General features: G+C 38.3%; 1 protein-coding gene across 1 annotated transcript; it reads right to left on the bottom strand.

The window, feature by feature from the left end:
* Positions 1-9,564: 9,564 nt before the first annotated feature.
* Positions 9,565-13,451, bottom strand: LOC124260019 (small VCP/p97-interacting protein-like). The gene is made up of 3 exons (XM_046694247.1): positions 13,337-13,451; positions 10,681-10,845; positions 9,565-9,619 (listed from the first exon to the last, which is right to left on the bottom strand). Exons 1-3 carry the CDS (start codon positions 13,394-13,396, stop codon positions 9,605-9,607), a joined length of 240 nt encoding a protein of 79 aa, XP_046550203.1. The 5' UTR covers positions 13,397-13,451; the 3' UTR covers positions 9,565-9,604.
* Between the last annotated feature and the right edge of the window lie 4,241 nt (positions 13,452-17,692).

The raw sequence follows: 17,692 nt of genomic DNA, 5'->3' as shown, positions 1-17,692 counted from the left end.
ATGTGTTACTAGTACGCAAGCGTCCTCTTTATTACACTATACATGGGGGTAGGGCGAGTTGTATTTCATAAGCACAAACGGGTACCAAAAGGGATCGCTATACCGTCATGTTTACAAGTCGGTCGCCGCCCGCTCGGTCAGAATATCCCGCATCATTTCCAGCCAGTTCTTGGTTGTTTTTGAAGTATGATGTTAGCATGATGTTAGTATGATGTTAGTATGAAGATGGATGAAGCGCGCGATACTTGCAGAGCTTGGGCAAACAACCACCATCCACTGCTACGACATGTGACCACCGTCAAGCGCTTAAGGACAGGGCTTTGATTGTGCTGAAACAATCGTTCACGGACCCCATAGATATATGTCACTAAGCGAGACTTTGAAGCATCACAATGTTATAATGGGTATTGTAATCTATAGTATATTGTTGCTTGTGTTTTCTTTGCAGAAACTACTATTCAATATATGATTTATCATATCTCAACTACACTGCAACCGGCATGACTGTCACCGTTGGCATCGGAATATTGGTCAGCCTTGTTGTTCGTATGTATGCTCATAAACATCATTATTTGAATACCCAACATGAATACCCGATTAAGGTTATAAATTAATGTTATTTTGCTACAATATTTTCATATACGAGGACCCACCATTCGCGTCCCTTGGACACACCAGATACCTTTATGTCACACGCAAGAGCCGCAATACCCTCTTTGCTGATATTATCATGTTTGATTTTCAGTGTTATAATTAGCAATATAGAAATGTAGTTGCGCTTAATTAGTCCTGAAAACCTTTCTTTTATTTTGGAATATAATTTGATTTAAAACCTTTTAAAATTAAGCTAAAATCTCTATTACTCAGACATCTTGACTGTGTGTACAATGGATTTGCTCTTTGGGCCTAAATTTACATTTCAAACATGGTGGGGATCATGTGGTTGCAAACTCCTTTTGCCCAGTCTTCATTGATCCAATATGTTTTTACACTAAATTACCGTTTGCACAGCTTACTTCTTAGAAACTGTTACAGGAATGAGTGGTGTTTTAAATTCCAATTAACAACAGGTCTCTTAATTTTCAATTAAATCAGGAACACTGCAACCATAACCCCCAAAACGGAGCTTAACCCAAGAAGGTAATAATAATAATGATAATATCAGGATAGAGGGTATTGCGTCTCTTGCGTGTGACATAAAGGTATCTGGTGTGTCCTTACTTAATCTGCATTACAAATAGTATCGCAATGTACCGAATACACTGAGGTTAAATTATAAAAATTAATTTTGAAACTTGATTTTGTTGTTGAATGTTATATAGAATGTAATATTCCCACATCACACAGGATCGGGGAGTATGAACATTATCAAGGTTTAGATGTACTGCCGGCCCTACTCGGGTCATGATGATGGGACTGTGTTCAATGAGGGTGTCTGTTTGGTAAAACTATTTGAGGACGAATTTCATTTCTTAATGAACTCTCCCTAATTTGACCTAAATCGATGAAGAATGTGATGATGTAACACCCGATGTTGCCTTCTTATCGCCATACCTGCCATTTAATACTTTTTAAGCGGCAATTTTGCATATTGCGTATTATTACCCGCGTATAACTTCATGTCGTCCACTATATTGTATTGAACGTATAGATTACAAATACCTTAGTTATTTCTACATTTACATAATCTTCTCTTATAACTCCATACAGCAGTAGCGCAATTTTGCATTTTGGTGTTAGCTCAAGGTATTTTTATAGAGGCGAAAATATGTCTTTCCAAATGTCTGTCCGCTGATTTAATAAAGAGATCGTCAAAGCGATATTACTTTTACACATCAATCATTGAACAAGAGGCATTTAGACAACAACTAGAACTGATACCGTTTATAATGCGCTCTTGCACTTGGTTTCCAGGGCGGTGGGTTAAAGACCCACCTAGGGCGGCGATGTACAGTCATTCGTTACTGGATGACCTTCTTCCCTGTCTCCCAGAGAGGTTCCTGTCAGTCTTCAGATGCGGTGCACCGGAACAGGTGAAAACCAACATTCTACCATGGATTCGCAAAACCCTACTGATCAGACTCAGATATTTCAGATCGTAATTACAACCTCTGAAAAACAACAACAATTTGATTCGTTCACTACTGCCGACGATGACATTAAATATACATTGTCAATGTCGGAAAGGAAAGGAGGGTTAGAATGTGCCATGTGTGGGGGTGTATTCTAAGACAGAAAACAAAGAAACGCCCACGCGCGCACACACATACTAAAACGAACATCGAGTTTGTAGCATCTTGTTCAGGTAATGTTATGTGTTTGCTTTTTGTACAAGTTTGTCTTTCACATCATATTTGCTATATTACTCCTGGCCATCGATTCGACCTAACTCTTTTTTATCTTTTTAAGGAATTCCAAGCGACGCCTGTAGACGACTGTTCCGATGTCGGGGAACAACGCGTATGATATGTCCAAGATTGGTGGGCAGTCAGGTCTTTACTTATAGCTTTTGACAAACAAGCAACTGTGTTTCTAGCTTCCAACCGGCTCTGAAACCCCGAGCCAATATCTGTTTTTCTCGGGCTGTAACGTAGTTTCCATGTGTAATGCCACTGGCATATATCCGTTGCTCTTCGCCAGGAACAATTTCTTCATTTTAAACTCGATAATATTATAATCTTCCTTAGGTTCCCGACCAACATTTTGCTTGTAACACTGTGTATAAGAGCAGTTTGGTCTAACGCCCATTGAAAAACATTGACCTCACTATGTAGTATTCTTAAACTTTGAGAATGGAAAAATGTTGGCAGAATACACAGATTATCTGTTGTGGAGAATGTGAATATTGTCCATAAATACAGTAAATATATCGTTTATTATACTCGTGAAACGTTCCCTAGGAATCTTATACTCGGGGCAGTCACTTTCCCACTTAGTAAAGTATCTGGTAGTTTGACAGTCATAAAAACATAATAAAAATACTCAGCTTTGGATGGTAATAGCTTAGAAGCTAAAGAAATTTAACTTTCATCTGTGATGAGATTAAATTCCTTGTTCTTAATCCTTTAATGAATTTCAATATCTCTTTCCATAATTTAAAACCTCATCTTTAAACTCCGATTCATCAAAAATCATCTGCTCATTCTTTTCTAAGTATTGCTGTGGATCTTACTATTTTGATCATTATTATTATTATAGTATATTTATATAGCGCACATATCCACGCAACTAGTACATGCTCAAGGCGCTGGTATATTTCCCTCGATCTTTGGATGTCAATCTTAACGTCACATTGTATTATCTGGGGAGTATACAACTCTTGCTGCCACTAGGCGCACCGAGTTATTGTGGCTTTCTCATCCTAACGAGGTACCCATTCACAGCTGGGTGGACTGGGACACATAGTCACAGTACTTTGTCCAACTTCACTGCACGTTGCAGTACCCTTAACTAGGTGTTTGTACGTATTCATGTGGCCACCATCTGGTCATATACCAACGGATTCGTGGGTTCTTTTAAGTGCACGGGGTTGTGTACTGTACACTAGGGGTTGTGACAACACTGAAAGAGTCTGCACACAAAGTTGACTCCAAGGTTTTCACACCCGGTCACAGGTGGGCTCGATCCCGGCACCTCAACCTCGCTGGATCAGTAGCCTGGCGCCTGAGCCACCTCGCCCCTCATCACATACTTTATCATTTAGTAACCTTTATCACTTGAGAGTTCACTTTGAATTATTAATCTATGTTTCCGAATGTACTTATTCGTCGTTCTTTTATATTCTTTACTTGTTTTACAATACATTTCACTGTGTATTACGTGCATTCCGTATATAAACATATTTATCATAAACAGCGTATTTTTGTTGCCTTTTTGTAGAGTAACCTCTTCTCTATATGAATTCACTTGCTGTTACTGTTTGTATCTGAGTATTGTTTGTGTTTCAGTGCCTTTGTTGGTGAGCGTTTGTGTCTCCTTAGTGACACAGAACTTGGCAATGATTGATGTTGGAGCAAATTTCTGAAACCTGATTTTTGAATTTGTTTTTGCAGAGCCCTTATATCTGTCCACTGGTCAAATTGATCAGTGATACAAGCAGCACTTGCTTAAGCATCAGATTTTGTCTTTTAGAACTTCATTTTCCCTTACTTTATTTCTTACCTTGTCGCATTAGCCTGAATTTCTAAAAAGAGGAGTTCGGTTTTCTCAAGCTTAGACGCTTTCTGTCCAGTCACTCCAAATGAAGACGTTTGTCGATAATCGATGCTGCGGAAAGAAAAGGCGCAAATCAAAGATGACAGACATTAAATGTTAACTGAAATTTAGTATTATTTCTTTGGAGACAATATCTACTGCAGGGCCTGTCGTCCACGTGTGGCGTCACGTAAACGACCATACTCGAATTGCGCATCTACGGAGTCGATACCAAACTGCTACATTCACGGCTGGGACATTCCTGGCTGGGACATTCCTGGCTTGAGCCCAAAAAGTGGCAGAGCCATTCGCAACCGGTTGAGGAAGCGCAACATCCGTCTCGACGTCCAGCGCTACTCTGATGTCACCTCCAGGGACGCCACGCGTGCTGTAGACAACATATGACGTTCAGACGCCAAGACTCAGAGTATACTGAACAAAGGTGACTCTTGGTTTCATCTTGACAACTCTGATGGTCTACATCTGGACAACTCTGATGGTCTACAACTGGACAACTCTGGTGGTCTATAACTGGACAATTTTGATGGTCTATAACTGGACAACTCTGATGGTCTACATCTGGACAACTCTGGTGGTCTACATCTGGACAACTCTAATGATCTACTTACTCTAATAGCCTTCATCTCGAGAAATATGATGGTCTACAGTTGGATAACTCTTTGCAGAGCCCTTATATCTCTATACATATTTCATTTCTCTTCTGTCCACCGGTCAAGTTGATCAATGATACAAGTAGTACTTGCTTAAACATCAGATTTTGTCTTTTGGGACTTCCTTTTCCTTTACTGTGTTTCTTACCTGGACGCATTAGCCTGAATTTCTAATAGATAGAGATCGATCTTAGACGATTTCTGTCCAAATACTTCAAATGAAGATGCGACGCTTACCCATTTGGACAACTCTGATGGTCTACTACTGGATAACTATGATGGTCTTAATCTGGACAAATCTGATGGTCTACATCTGGAAAACTCTACAGTTTGATGATCTGATCACCTGGACAACTCTAGTTCGATGGTCTATGCATGTAAGAAAGGCTTTAGCGAACCCTGCGTTACTGAACATCGTCAGCTGGTTGTTACAAGTGTAATGGTATGAGATGGCATCACAACTCAGGACTTCTCATGTTAACGGAAATTTGAAGGGCGTTCGCCAGTACGACATATCAGGCTGTACCCAACCTCTCTCAATGAATCGTATGTACAATCAACAGGACCAGAACCTCCCAAGTGTATGGTTATTGTACTTGAACTTAGACATATCTTTTACTATGGTATTTGGATTATTGGAAAAGTATAAAACACATTCATCTTTAAATGTGTGTATTTTTGTCCTGAGGGTCTGCTTTCAGTATGTACACGGAGTTTAAATATTCTTTTTGAAACTTATATTTCAGTCGTAGTTATGTTGTGTCAAAGTAATTTTACCTCTGAGTTTTCCACAACAGGAAATGAACTAGTGCTTTGTGGATCTGTCTTCCTCAAATGGGTACAATTTCTACAGCGTTTAAAAAACCCGCCTGCCTTCATGCTCGTGGCTACCAAATCTACCGCGAGGACAGTAGGTTGTATGGATCCTCATGGCCAGCATTAAATTTACGTGTCCATATTTGTGTCACAATAAACCACTGTTTTCTTAAATGGTGGCCTGATAAGCCTAGTCAGAGACTACAGCTATTGTGAGTCTGATGGCACTGTGCCATACAATGTCACTTCAGTCAGTTGTAGAATAGTAACACGAATTTAATGTAGGGTAAATCTGTATTATTTAAATGTAAATCCACATCAATGACGCCTGCACAACTTGTTCTCAATATAATAACAACATAAATGTTCAGTTAGTAGGTTGGTGGAAGGATGCTTAAACAATATTCCAGTCACACCAAAGTATGCCATCTTAATGTGGAGGGAAAGCCCAAAGTAATGTAATGGTTCGAATTAACTACTTTAGTAAAACCCTGAACACGAATCTAGAAACATCAGGGTGAATCGGGAATCAAACGAATGGTCACATGTATCTGGCATGCAACTGTGTACAACGAATTGCTGCACCTTTAACCACTGGGCCACACATCCCTAAAACATCTTTGTGAAACACACAGATGCAAGATATGGGTTCCCATTCGATATCTTTAAAGGTATGTATTGATGACACGCATATTCTAATTTCAGTTTCACAAGCAACATCTGCTCAGCAATCCCTAAAAGCTGTTTCTCTGAGAGTCATCACACTTGACATATACAAACAGTGAACAGAACACTTTGATATATGAATTTATTTTAGAATGGTAACAATGAACTTGTAGACATAGAAAACAGTAGAGTACAGAGCACTGCAGTATCAAATACTGAAAGTGACACATCTTGTACGTTTGTGTGAAATCTGCAGCACCAAGGGAGTGTATCTTTAATGCTGCTGTCAGCAATATTCCCGCTATCTCACAGTGTAGAGACAGAACGGACCAGACAAACCATTGATTAATATCATGAGCAATAACCCAAGCAGATCAAGGAAATACAACCAACGGCTGACCAGCTCATCCACACCACATACAACAGAAGACACTCAGAATATTTCCTAAATTAAAGTATAATGTACACTTTCTTCCCCAAAACTGACAACTTATGAATTTTAAATATGCAGACAGTAAGCTATTGTTTCTCACCAAATACCAAATAATACTGCAGCTGAAATGTCAAAATGTACCATTGGTAACAAAGAGTTCAATGCTTTTCTGGATCTAAGATTTTAGTCCCTTTCATTGATATCACTTAAAATTGTCTTTACATTTAGTGCGAGGTAATTTGTGAACATATATATATATATTCTTTCTGGGCAATGACCAAATTTGTACCATGACCAGAAGGTCTAGACATCACGAAACAGGATTTCTTCTGTCTGGACAAACAGGGCCTCTTTTGTTTCATTAGGAATGCCACACCTATTTAGCAAGTCATCTGCGCCTCTTCTTAATCTAAAGCAAAGTTTTATCTTATGTTGTGCGTCACTGGTTTCTGCTGCACATAAATCCTTCAAGTCTTCACTTGCCGGAGCAGAAAGGAATTGGGAAGTTTATATGTCTGATTTTACTATTGTTTTTCATGCATTTGAGTATAAGAAAGATAATTTCAGGATTATTAAACAAATGTACAAATTTTGACACTTTCTTCAGACCAATAAATTTGACCTATGTGGCATGATATACATTAATATACACTACTTAGATCCAAGAAAACTATAGTAAAACAGATACAAACTGGATGACCTTTAACATATTTGAATACACCATGCCATTTAGAAAGTGGTCAAATGTAACATATGTTATATTTCCTGCGCTGCGGTGGCTGAGCGGGTTAGACAGCTGACTTTGTGTGCTGGCGATTAGGTGCCTGACTCTGATGGTGTGGGTTTGAATCCCAGTAGGGACTCAACCCAACAAAGGTACTAGAATCTGTACTTTACTAAAAAGTGTAATCCACATATAACATATATGTTCCTGCAAAGTACATATAAATAAAGTACATATCAGTCAAATCAGTAGATTAACATTGGATGCTTTGTTTTCCTGAACTGACAAAACACATGGTATAAATATACAGATGGACAGACAAGTTTTCATATCTGAACAGTGTCTCTCTTAATGAACTATCCCCATGCCATTAGATAGAAATACATATCAAGCAGTATAATCACAACCATAGCAACCTTTTTTTGCTTTATTTTTATTTTTGTGTGTGTGTAACTTGCGGTTTGACGCTGCACCTTGCAACAATCCAGCTACATGAGAACGGTCAGTAAATATGATGAATGTACAGACCTGATTATATACTGACTGCCATCTTAAAATTGGAATATTACTGAACTTCACACAACCCATGTGGGGAATCAAACCCACACCTTCAGCATAACAATCCAATACTTTCACCACTGGGCTACCCAACCACCCATTCAAGCAAGCTGTATGCTAGTTACATCACTGTACATATCAATTATGTATAAACTATGAAATTTGGGGATCACTTCTCACAACATTTGAACAGAACTAAAAACAAAGCGTCAATGAATGCATCCATGGTGTTTGTCATAAGATAATAAAGACAATTCAGGCCACAACTGAGGGAAGTCTGTAACCTCCATGACACAGCTTGTTGCTATGTAACTATGGCAACCAATGGCATAGTTTAAAAATACAAAAGGCACAGAGATTGTAGAGATTTAACAAACAAGAAAAAGCATAAAAATACCAAATGCATGTCTGTTGACATGCTTATGTTAGAACCAACAGAAACCAGAGTATAGTGTCAGGATGATGATGATGATACTTCATTGGAATCTCAGTCACCATTCTCCTGGGAAGGAGAAGCAATCATGTGAAGATGATTTCAAAGGATCAATGCATTCCTTTCAACACAAAACAGACTTTCAAATACTTCCATGCGCTCCGTTGCCTATATGTACATTGAGCTATCAATCAACACAAACATCCCAAAACAAGGTAACAAAGAAAATGAGCATGGTGGTAATTTGGTGAAGAGGTACAAAGATACCATTTTACAGAGTTATCGGAGTGTTTGAATGGTTTGATAATATCCTTTATACTTTGTGTCCAAGAACATCACTACAAAGAGATGGTCTTCTCATTAAATAAAAGGATATTGAACTGATTTTGCTTGTCCATTGCTAATTAGATCTGAAATGGTTGGAAGTTGCTGAGAAAGGCCTTGACAAGGTCTTGTGTGGTATCCACTCTGCTGACAACTGAGAAACAGAGTATGCTTGAAGTGTAATGCCTTGATACAGACAACAAAAGTGCTTTTAAAATCTGTGGTGGGGGAATTGTACTACGTAGGGTTAGAGGACAAATCAGAGACACAGGGTTATGTTGAATCCTATATTGTTGGGATAACACTATTCCCCTAAATACTTGTAACATTGTGAAAAGGTAACATAATTCAAAATAAGCATTACAAAATATTCTACTCAGTTGAATATGTTTATCATGAGAATGACTGCTTTGAGTAAGACCTTGTTGAAGGTTAAATGTATACAGTGACTGAAGATACAATGCAGACATCCTTGACGGCATAATGAGATAATGTGTTGATAGGAAACTCTACCACATAACCACAGTTATGAAATAAAAGACATATCAAAATATGATAGAAAAGTTATGAAAATACAAAGACACCCGATCGTCAGTATGATCGAGAAAATAGCAACAAGCACTGAAAATAATTTAACATTTCACTGAGAACAACCACATAGGAAAGGCCAATAGGTCTATGAAAACATAGAAGTATTGTAATGCGATAAATAAGTAGACATCTGACAGTCCACTAGGAAGTGTAATGCTGATGGAACTTATCTGTTGTCAAGGCAGCCTGTGTGATCATCCAACTTGCCACTGTAAAAACAGAAAATGCAAACAATCAGTTGAATCTAGTTTTTAACAAACTTATACAAGTTAGCTGATACAATGTCACTATAACCAGACCTTCAACCCCTGACTGTTTCAAACTCTGAGAAAGTGCTGTTCAACTCTGTGGCTGTATTTCTTGCAGTCCAGCTATATGACATTCTACAGTGGTGGTGTATGGTAACTATGGTGTCAAGTTATATTTTCAGCTACATTTGCAAATCCAATCCAGGCAATTTTACTCAAAGGTAAGAGCCTTAATATTTTCACATTTCATATAAGTATATTTTAAGTTTTACATGAAGTACATCTTTTTGTTTTTCCTTCAATCGCCAAATAACATTTTGCTAATGTATGTCTACTATTGCGTACTTATTCTCTCCATTTCATAACCCTGCACTGATACAGTTTTACAGATGTCCTTTCATCCAACAGATGGATAATTGTGTAACAGCTTAACTTCAGCACTGAAAACAGCACAGTTCATACATTGAAAGAGTTCTATGGATCATCATGCAACATTAAAATCATATATTTTCGAGCCAGTGGTTACCTGAAAGGCAACATACATTTTGCTTTTTAAAAAATAAATCATTGTTTTGTAATAGTTTTGGTCTTCCTATTTTGTTTCACTGCGATCCTTTCCTTCATCTACACTGCGATCCTTTCCTTCATCTACACTGCGATCCTTTCCTTTACACTGCGATCCTTTCCTTCAGCTACACTGCGATCCTTTCCTTCATCTACACTGCGATCCTTTCCTTCATCTACACTGCGATCCTTTCCTTCATCTACACTGTTCACTATGTTCTCTTTACACATGCTGTAACATGTTTGCCACAATATGATACTTCATACAACATATATCATATATAATTACCGGTACTCACAAAGCTCATATTTACTATAACAATGTCAGAACTATTGCTCTCAGATTGTGGGTTTGGGCTCCATCTGGTCCAATTTAAAAACCAACAAAAAAGCATCCCCAAACATAATTAATTTAATAATTTTCTCGACTCCCAGATAGTGTGAGCAACTGTATCTACCCTCATGGCATTATCTCCTCCTCCCTGTATCTCCGCCTTCTTCTCGATCTCCTCCCTTCTCTGCTGCTTCCTCTTCAAACCCTCAACATCCTTCACCCCTCTCGACTTCGTTGTCCCGCTGTCGCTAAACTGCACTGCCTCAGCCTGCTGTTGTCGTCTAGTTTCCTGCATTATTGTGAAAGAGACAGGCCATATATTCTGGGGTGGATGGGAGGGTGGGGCTTCAGAGGGTCACAAAAAATAATGCAGCAAAAGAAGAGAGGGGATGCCAATATTTCTCACAACTACATGCATGAAAAAGTAACTAAATTCTATTTCTTGGAGTCATAAAGGTGCCACATTTTGCTGTGGAGAGCCCCTGAGCATGCCAGGCACTTCTGATCAGATGTTCAATTCCCAGTTCTCCACAGTATTGTCTAGGCTCTTGAGTACTCTTGTTGAACACTGCATGGCCCTAAAGTAACAGGGTGAGTACTCTTGTTGACCACTGCATGGCACTAAAGTAACAGGGTGAGTACTCTTTTTGACCACGGCATGGCCCTAAAGTAACAGGGTGAGTATTCTTGTTGACCACTGCATGGCCCTAAAGTAACAGGGTGAGTACTCTTGTTGACCACTGCATGGCCCTAAAGTAACAGGGTGAGTACTCTTGTTGATCCCTTCATGGCTCTAAAGTAACAGGGTGAGTACTCTAATATCTGTAGTACCCAATATAACAATCACCACTCCAGCACATATAAAGCACAAGATGATGCTGGAGAAAACATCATCAACATGATTTCCAGATGTATTCTTTTTTCTTTGTATACATCATCTTTTCCATTACATACACATACACAGAGCAACAGATAACTTTTTAGGTCATTGAGTTATGTACTCGCTTGTGTTCATCTCAATTGGGTATCCTAATTTTCCTTTGAGTAACCAAATAAATTGTACTCAACTCACTTGGGTATTCTGCGATCTTCTATTAATTTTAAAAATAGGATAAAGTTTAAATGTTAGTGTTTGTAATTTATATTTGATCTGTAGTATCAGAAATGATAAGAAAGACTGCAAGTTGCCAAATTCGTGTGCTGAAATAGAACCTCTCAATATACCTCAGTTATTTTATCTATCCACCGGTACGCAACCTAAGAGTTGACACTTTTGTGTGTACGCATGTAAGATCACATTTATTGAGTATTTACAAAAATTCAAGCGTACTTGTACGCAATAGACTTAATAGTAATTGAGTTTTCACATACATTTTTGCGTAATTTACGCAGATACTCAGCTTATCTGTACCTCTGCATACATGATTTTTTTTTCTCATGTATACCGGTATATGATGCATATTAGAAGCAGTACTGTCACATGAGACTCCATGCTGTACAAGTGGGCCATGGGAAGCTGAATATGTCACTATACTACAGTCTATCAGGTGCTTAACATGTGCTGGAGATGAGACAGTAACCATGTAACAGCACGCCACTAGTTGGTTGTGACATCTATAGAAAATATACAGTGTATGCATCTCAGTTGGCATACATCCCCAACAGCTAATTTCAGGTATTTTAGATTTGGAAAAAGTGTCAGTATTTGGGCAGTTGTGTCCTGATCCTTTACTGCCATTTATGTACAAACAATGAATACAATTTTCACTTTTAAACAACATTTGGTCTATTTTTATATACCATAACACAAGAATGCAGGGGCAACTTAACTGACAATTTCTGCATGTCAGAAATGAGTGCTAGTGTAAATATCCTCGCATAGTTGTACCTTATTTTCGAACAGTTAAGATAACATTGCTGATATATCTGGGGATTAGTGAAAGTTACATTTGTGTTCATATCGATAGCTGATGTGTTCAACAATAGAATTCAGAAAATACATTGATAGGTAAAAAGTCATTTATAATAGCCTTCAGTGCCTCTTTTGTAAAGTAATGCCATACTCTAGTGTCATCCCCAGTTTTCTAACACCTGAATGATTGGTACTTCAGCATGGTTTCCATATCAGATAATATTCCTGCTGGTCACAATAACAACTCCAAAAGTAATACAAAATGTTAAACCTATTCACAGAAATAGAGGAACGTTTGTCAAATTAATATACATTTCAGAGTATTTTACAGAACACTCTATTTTAGTGAACACCTTAACTGACACAAACATTCTCCATGATATTGATAACCAGTAACCTACTGTTATGAAAGGTGTCAAGTACATTGTCACGTGGACAGCTTCGCTGACGCCACCACCACTCTTCAGACGAGTAGTGTCTACTAGCAGGGATATATAATTGTTGATATATAATTGTTAATTGTTGATTTTCATGTATCTTGTAAATTCCGCATACCGTGCCGAAACGTGTTAGGTGCGCGAATATTGATTACGCGAGGTTACTGTCTCATCACCAAGCCAAATTGACGGTGGCATTATTTTCATGTTAGGATTTTAAAACACATATGTATTGTTCTCAGTCTGATATGTTTAATCTTTTGTTATTCCCGACTTGCCCTGTATTTAATTCACTGAGCACCGATCTACATGAGACGCCCGACACCAGTCTGGATCTGGTAAGGCATGGTGCTCGAAATATGGACAATCGGCCATTGCAATCACTTATAGACATAGCAAAGGCTACTGTGATAACTCGACGATGTGCTCACGGGATCGGGCTGGTCGTAATCCTCCACGGAACTACCCAGACATGGCAGACACATCCCCATTGTCTCTCCTATCCGCACAGACGCGGTTCACACCAGTAACTTTACTTTCTTAAGCGATGTATTTTCCAGCAGGAATCTACTTCCGGTACAGGTTGTAAACATCCGGTTTTGAACAGGGAGGTAACCAACGCGTGTATGTCTGTACACACGCACTCTCGCAAGCAATCAATGTTGTAGGGTATAGTTTCTCTTCAGTTTTTAAAAGCAAAATTCCAGGATTACCGGGGCGAAGGAAAACAGAAATATGGTTCATTTCATTTAGTGTGTCCCGTTCTTTGATCGTTTCTGGAATTATTTACTACTGTATGATGAGAAAACAATTCATTTTAAAACGATATTATTTTGACTGTAAATGTGTTTTTGCAACATTTTTCCAAAACATAATGATACCTAAATGTGATCAGACCAGTGTGTGTGTGTGTGTTTAATTGATTTTGCACATGACATGCAGGGGGTCATTTACTCTATACAAATTGTACATGCTTCTCCATAAAAGTCATCATCACTCCCCTAGTCATAAATTATGAACGCCCGCTTAGTTTTGGGTAAACCTACCAAAAGCCCTTCAAGAATACCTTAGCTTCGACCAATCCCAGTGAACTATAAAACACACCAGTACAGATAAATATACTGTTTGAACGATTTTATACGTTATACATACCATACTTCCGTCACTTCTCATGGACAATTCCCCCCACTCGGACAGTACCGGACAATGAAAAGAATTTCCTCAAATGGACGTCTCCCCGTGCTGAATATGCAAATTATATAAAACCAAAGGCAACATGTCGTATTATCAGAGTTTCATCTATGCGATTAAACACTGACGAAATCTAATATTTCTTTGGCATAGAATCCAGACTCGATTATTTACAGACTGCCGCCATATAACTTGAATATTGCTGAACTAAACTCACTCACTCACTTTGGCATAGAAAGGTCAGCTGTAGGGGTGGGTATTGCAAGGACTTTTCATATTGCGATAAATTGCGACGCGAAAGCATGTATTGCGATATGTATTGCAATATATTGCAAGAAGTTTTCTTTAACAAAAAATACGTATAATCGAGTTAATGCTTGATTTATAAAGTAGAAACACAACAAAATCACTATGCTTGATTAGGCGTTAATAAAAACTTTTAATCATGACAAAATAAAAATGTAAATAATATTTGGCACAAATGAAACAAGGAAAGGAACAATTTAAAAAACGGAAATATCCGAAGATTTCAGAGTGTTACGAAGTTTTCCGAATGCATGTCAAAATACCGGTTTTCGATCAGCGTATCGCAATACGTATCGTTTTCATGTCTGAACCGGTAAATACCGGTAAACCGGTTATATTGCGCAGCCTTAGTCAGCTGTGTACTACCTTTTGTCAGCCCCGGACTGAAGAAGTTCCCATATCGTCTTAGTGACTACAGTGAGGACTCGACTTTCATCTTTCTGTACATGTTCAGTATGGTGACTGTCACCTTCCAACTGCACTCCTCATACAGAGCCTCTGTCTCACTTGCAGTTTAGAATGCATCCATTAATTGTGTAGCATTTCTTTGATGTTTGTTTGTTTGATAAGGACAAAACTTTATGGATGAACAACTTCTTTATTCGGATGATGCGACGTTTCGATACAGATACTTGCTTGACAACGATACAATTATCTGTATCGAAACGTCGCATCATCCGAATAAAGAAGTTGTTCATCCATAAAGTTTTCTCCTTATCTGATTCCCCAACTTCTAAACATGCCACTTAAAGAAGTTTGTTGGTTTGTTTGTTTTTACAGAGATTACTGGGTGAATGTATTGATTCAGGTTGGAAACAAACGATAGGTGATAATGTATGATCTGTTTGGTGTGTAACGCGGCACTCGGCAATATTCCAGCTATATGACGTCGGTCTCTCTGGACCAGACAATCAAGTGATTGACATTATGACCATAGATTGGGATACGGTGACCTGCATCAATCCAGTGGAGCCTGACCGATCTCGTCAGTAAGCATATGTATGTTTGTGTGGGAATATGTACGTTTATGTATGGAATCCTGGAAGGGACATTGTCGCGATGTCGCGTGTGGCGTTTTGGTTTATTTTGCCTCATTTTATTTGTTTTTGAGAGGGCGACAATGCGACAACGCGACAATGTCCCTCCTCGGATTCCATATTTATGGGTGTGCAGGTTTGTTTTGTCGTTTGTTGTTGTGTGAATGTGTGTGTGTGCGTGCGTGCGTGTTCGGCGGAACTCTAGGTGTGTGAACTATTTGAATGACTAAATTAATGACACCAGATGTTCTCGATAGGTGTAGGCATGTCCTGCTCCAGTGGTAGCACCTGCCATTGACACTGTTTGCCTAAACATATAAGTATTTACAGCTCGATGCTACAGCAGTGTTTGTGCCATGTGGCGGCGACCTGTAAACCAGACAATCAAATGATCTATAGACCAAATATCAAATGACACGATAAGTGCATTTACTGATTTGTAGACACACTACCACAAATCTTAACGTAACATCAACATCAAAGCGTCACCGTCCTACAAACTGGCAAGTAATACATTCGCATTAACATCCCTTGCTAAACAAGATGTGTACTAAATGCACGATGTGGGACATTTCAGATATTTCGAGTTTTAAAAGAAATATAGATTTTGTATTTTTGTTTTTATATATTGTACTACATTAAGGTTCTGGTTTACATGGGGCGGTGGGGTAGCCTAATGGTTAAAGCGTTGGCTCGTCACGCCGAAGACCCGGGTTCGATTCCCCACATGGGCACAATGTGTGAAGCCCATTTCTGGTGTCCCCCGCCGTGATATTGCTGGAATATTGCTAAAAGCGGCGTATATCTAAACTCAGTCAGTCTGGTTTACATAAATGTTATGATATCAACGGCTGTCAATCACTGAACAAATAGGAGAATACCAATGTTATCGTATTACTCCATTCTTCTCAGCTATCTATTTCAGACCTCTAAATGTTTTACGAATGCCAAAGACTGGCTATGATCATTTGATCATTGGCATACTGCACTATGAGCTGTGAAAACACATGCGGAAAGATGCATATGATTTCCCTTATCTCCACAGGCTTAAACTATCACACAATGGTTAGACCTTACGTTGCTGCGTTGTTAAAGATATTAACCGTTGAGTCATTCAATCCACGACGTGCTGCTCAATGTAAGGTGCAACGTAATCATCTGAAATAGATGTGATATATACCCTCCCTCACCGATCACTATATCAGCTGTCGTGCTTATCAAGTGCATTCACCACTGCACACTACTGACACATATCAAGTTTTCAAGTGCATGTACATACGACAAATACGTCATTGTTTCACTGATTATAAGTTCATTTATTTCTGTCCGACATTGGAACATCAAAATATTATAATAGTTTTAATGATTGGTTCAACATACGATATATGTACATTTGCATTGCTATTTTCATAGCACGCCAACGCAGTTATTACTTGATTATTACAATTATTATGCAGTTGCAAAGTAATTATTGTAAACTCCTTTCATCGTTAATTTGATATCTCCTGCTATGTCAATATAACTGCTGTGTCATTATAAAAGAACACATTTTAAACTTACTTGATGTTATCGTTGTTATTTAAATTTGTTTTGCGATGGAATTTAAGTAACTTGATTAAAGTTTGATCTGAGTTCTTTGGACCAAAATTTAAATCATAAGAAACAGTTCATTTATATTATCTGCAAACAATAGAAGCCGGAAGGTGATATTGGTAACGTGCTACATTGATCACCAATGTGTTTGTGTAATAAGAATTTTATATAGAGATGAGGACATTTGAACGAAGACGTCCTTAAATATTTAACTTTCAGAAATATAAATGCATGTATAAACAGCACAAATATGTTTATAAATATAGACTTCAAAGAATATAATCTGAACTAAAAATCGCCTGACCCGTTACACGTTGATAAAACAATAAACATGGCTTTAAATGTAGCAACTGTGACGACGGTAGGAAGTAGAAATGTGAGTATTTCTCTACACTGCGCAACACATTTGATATAGATGTGCAACTTCTTTATTATTTACACACGATTATGAAGTTGCACATCTATATCAAATGTGCTGTAATACCCCACCAACTTCTAAATGCCCTTCAAACATCTGTACACTGTGTGTTTACAGGCAGCAGATCTCGGAAGAAAGTATTTTCTACTTTAAGGCTACAGTGATACAAATACGTTCACATTGAAGTGACAGATATGAAGAAACAAACTACTGTGGGCACAAAGACTCATATCAATACACAC

The sequence above is a fragment of the Haliotis rubra genome, unplaced genomic scaffold, assembly GCF_003918875.1.
Source record: "Haliotis rubra isolate DU_JTF1 unplaced genomic scaffold, ASM391887v1 Scf747, whole genome shotgun sequence".
In the NCBI taxonomy this organism is placed as follows: Eukaryota; Metazoa; Mollusca; class Gastropoda; order Lepetellida; family Haliotidae; genus Haliotis; species Haliotis rubra.
The sequence above is the reverse complement of the archived record's forward strand: the minus strand, read 5'-3'. Positions and strand labels throughout refer to the sequence as shown.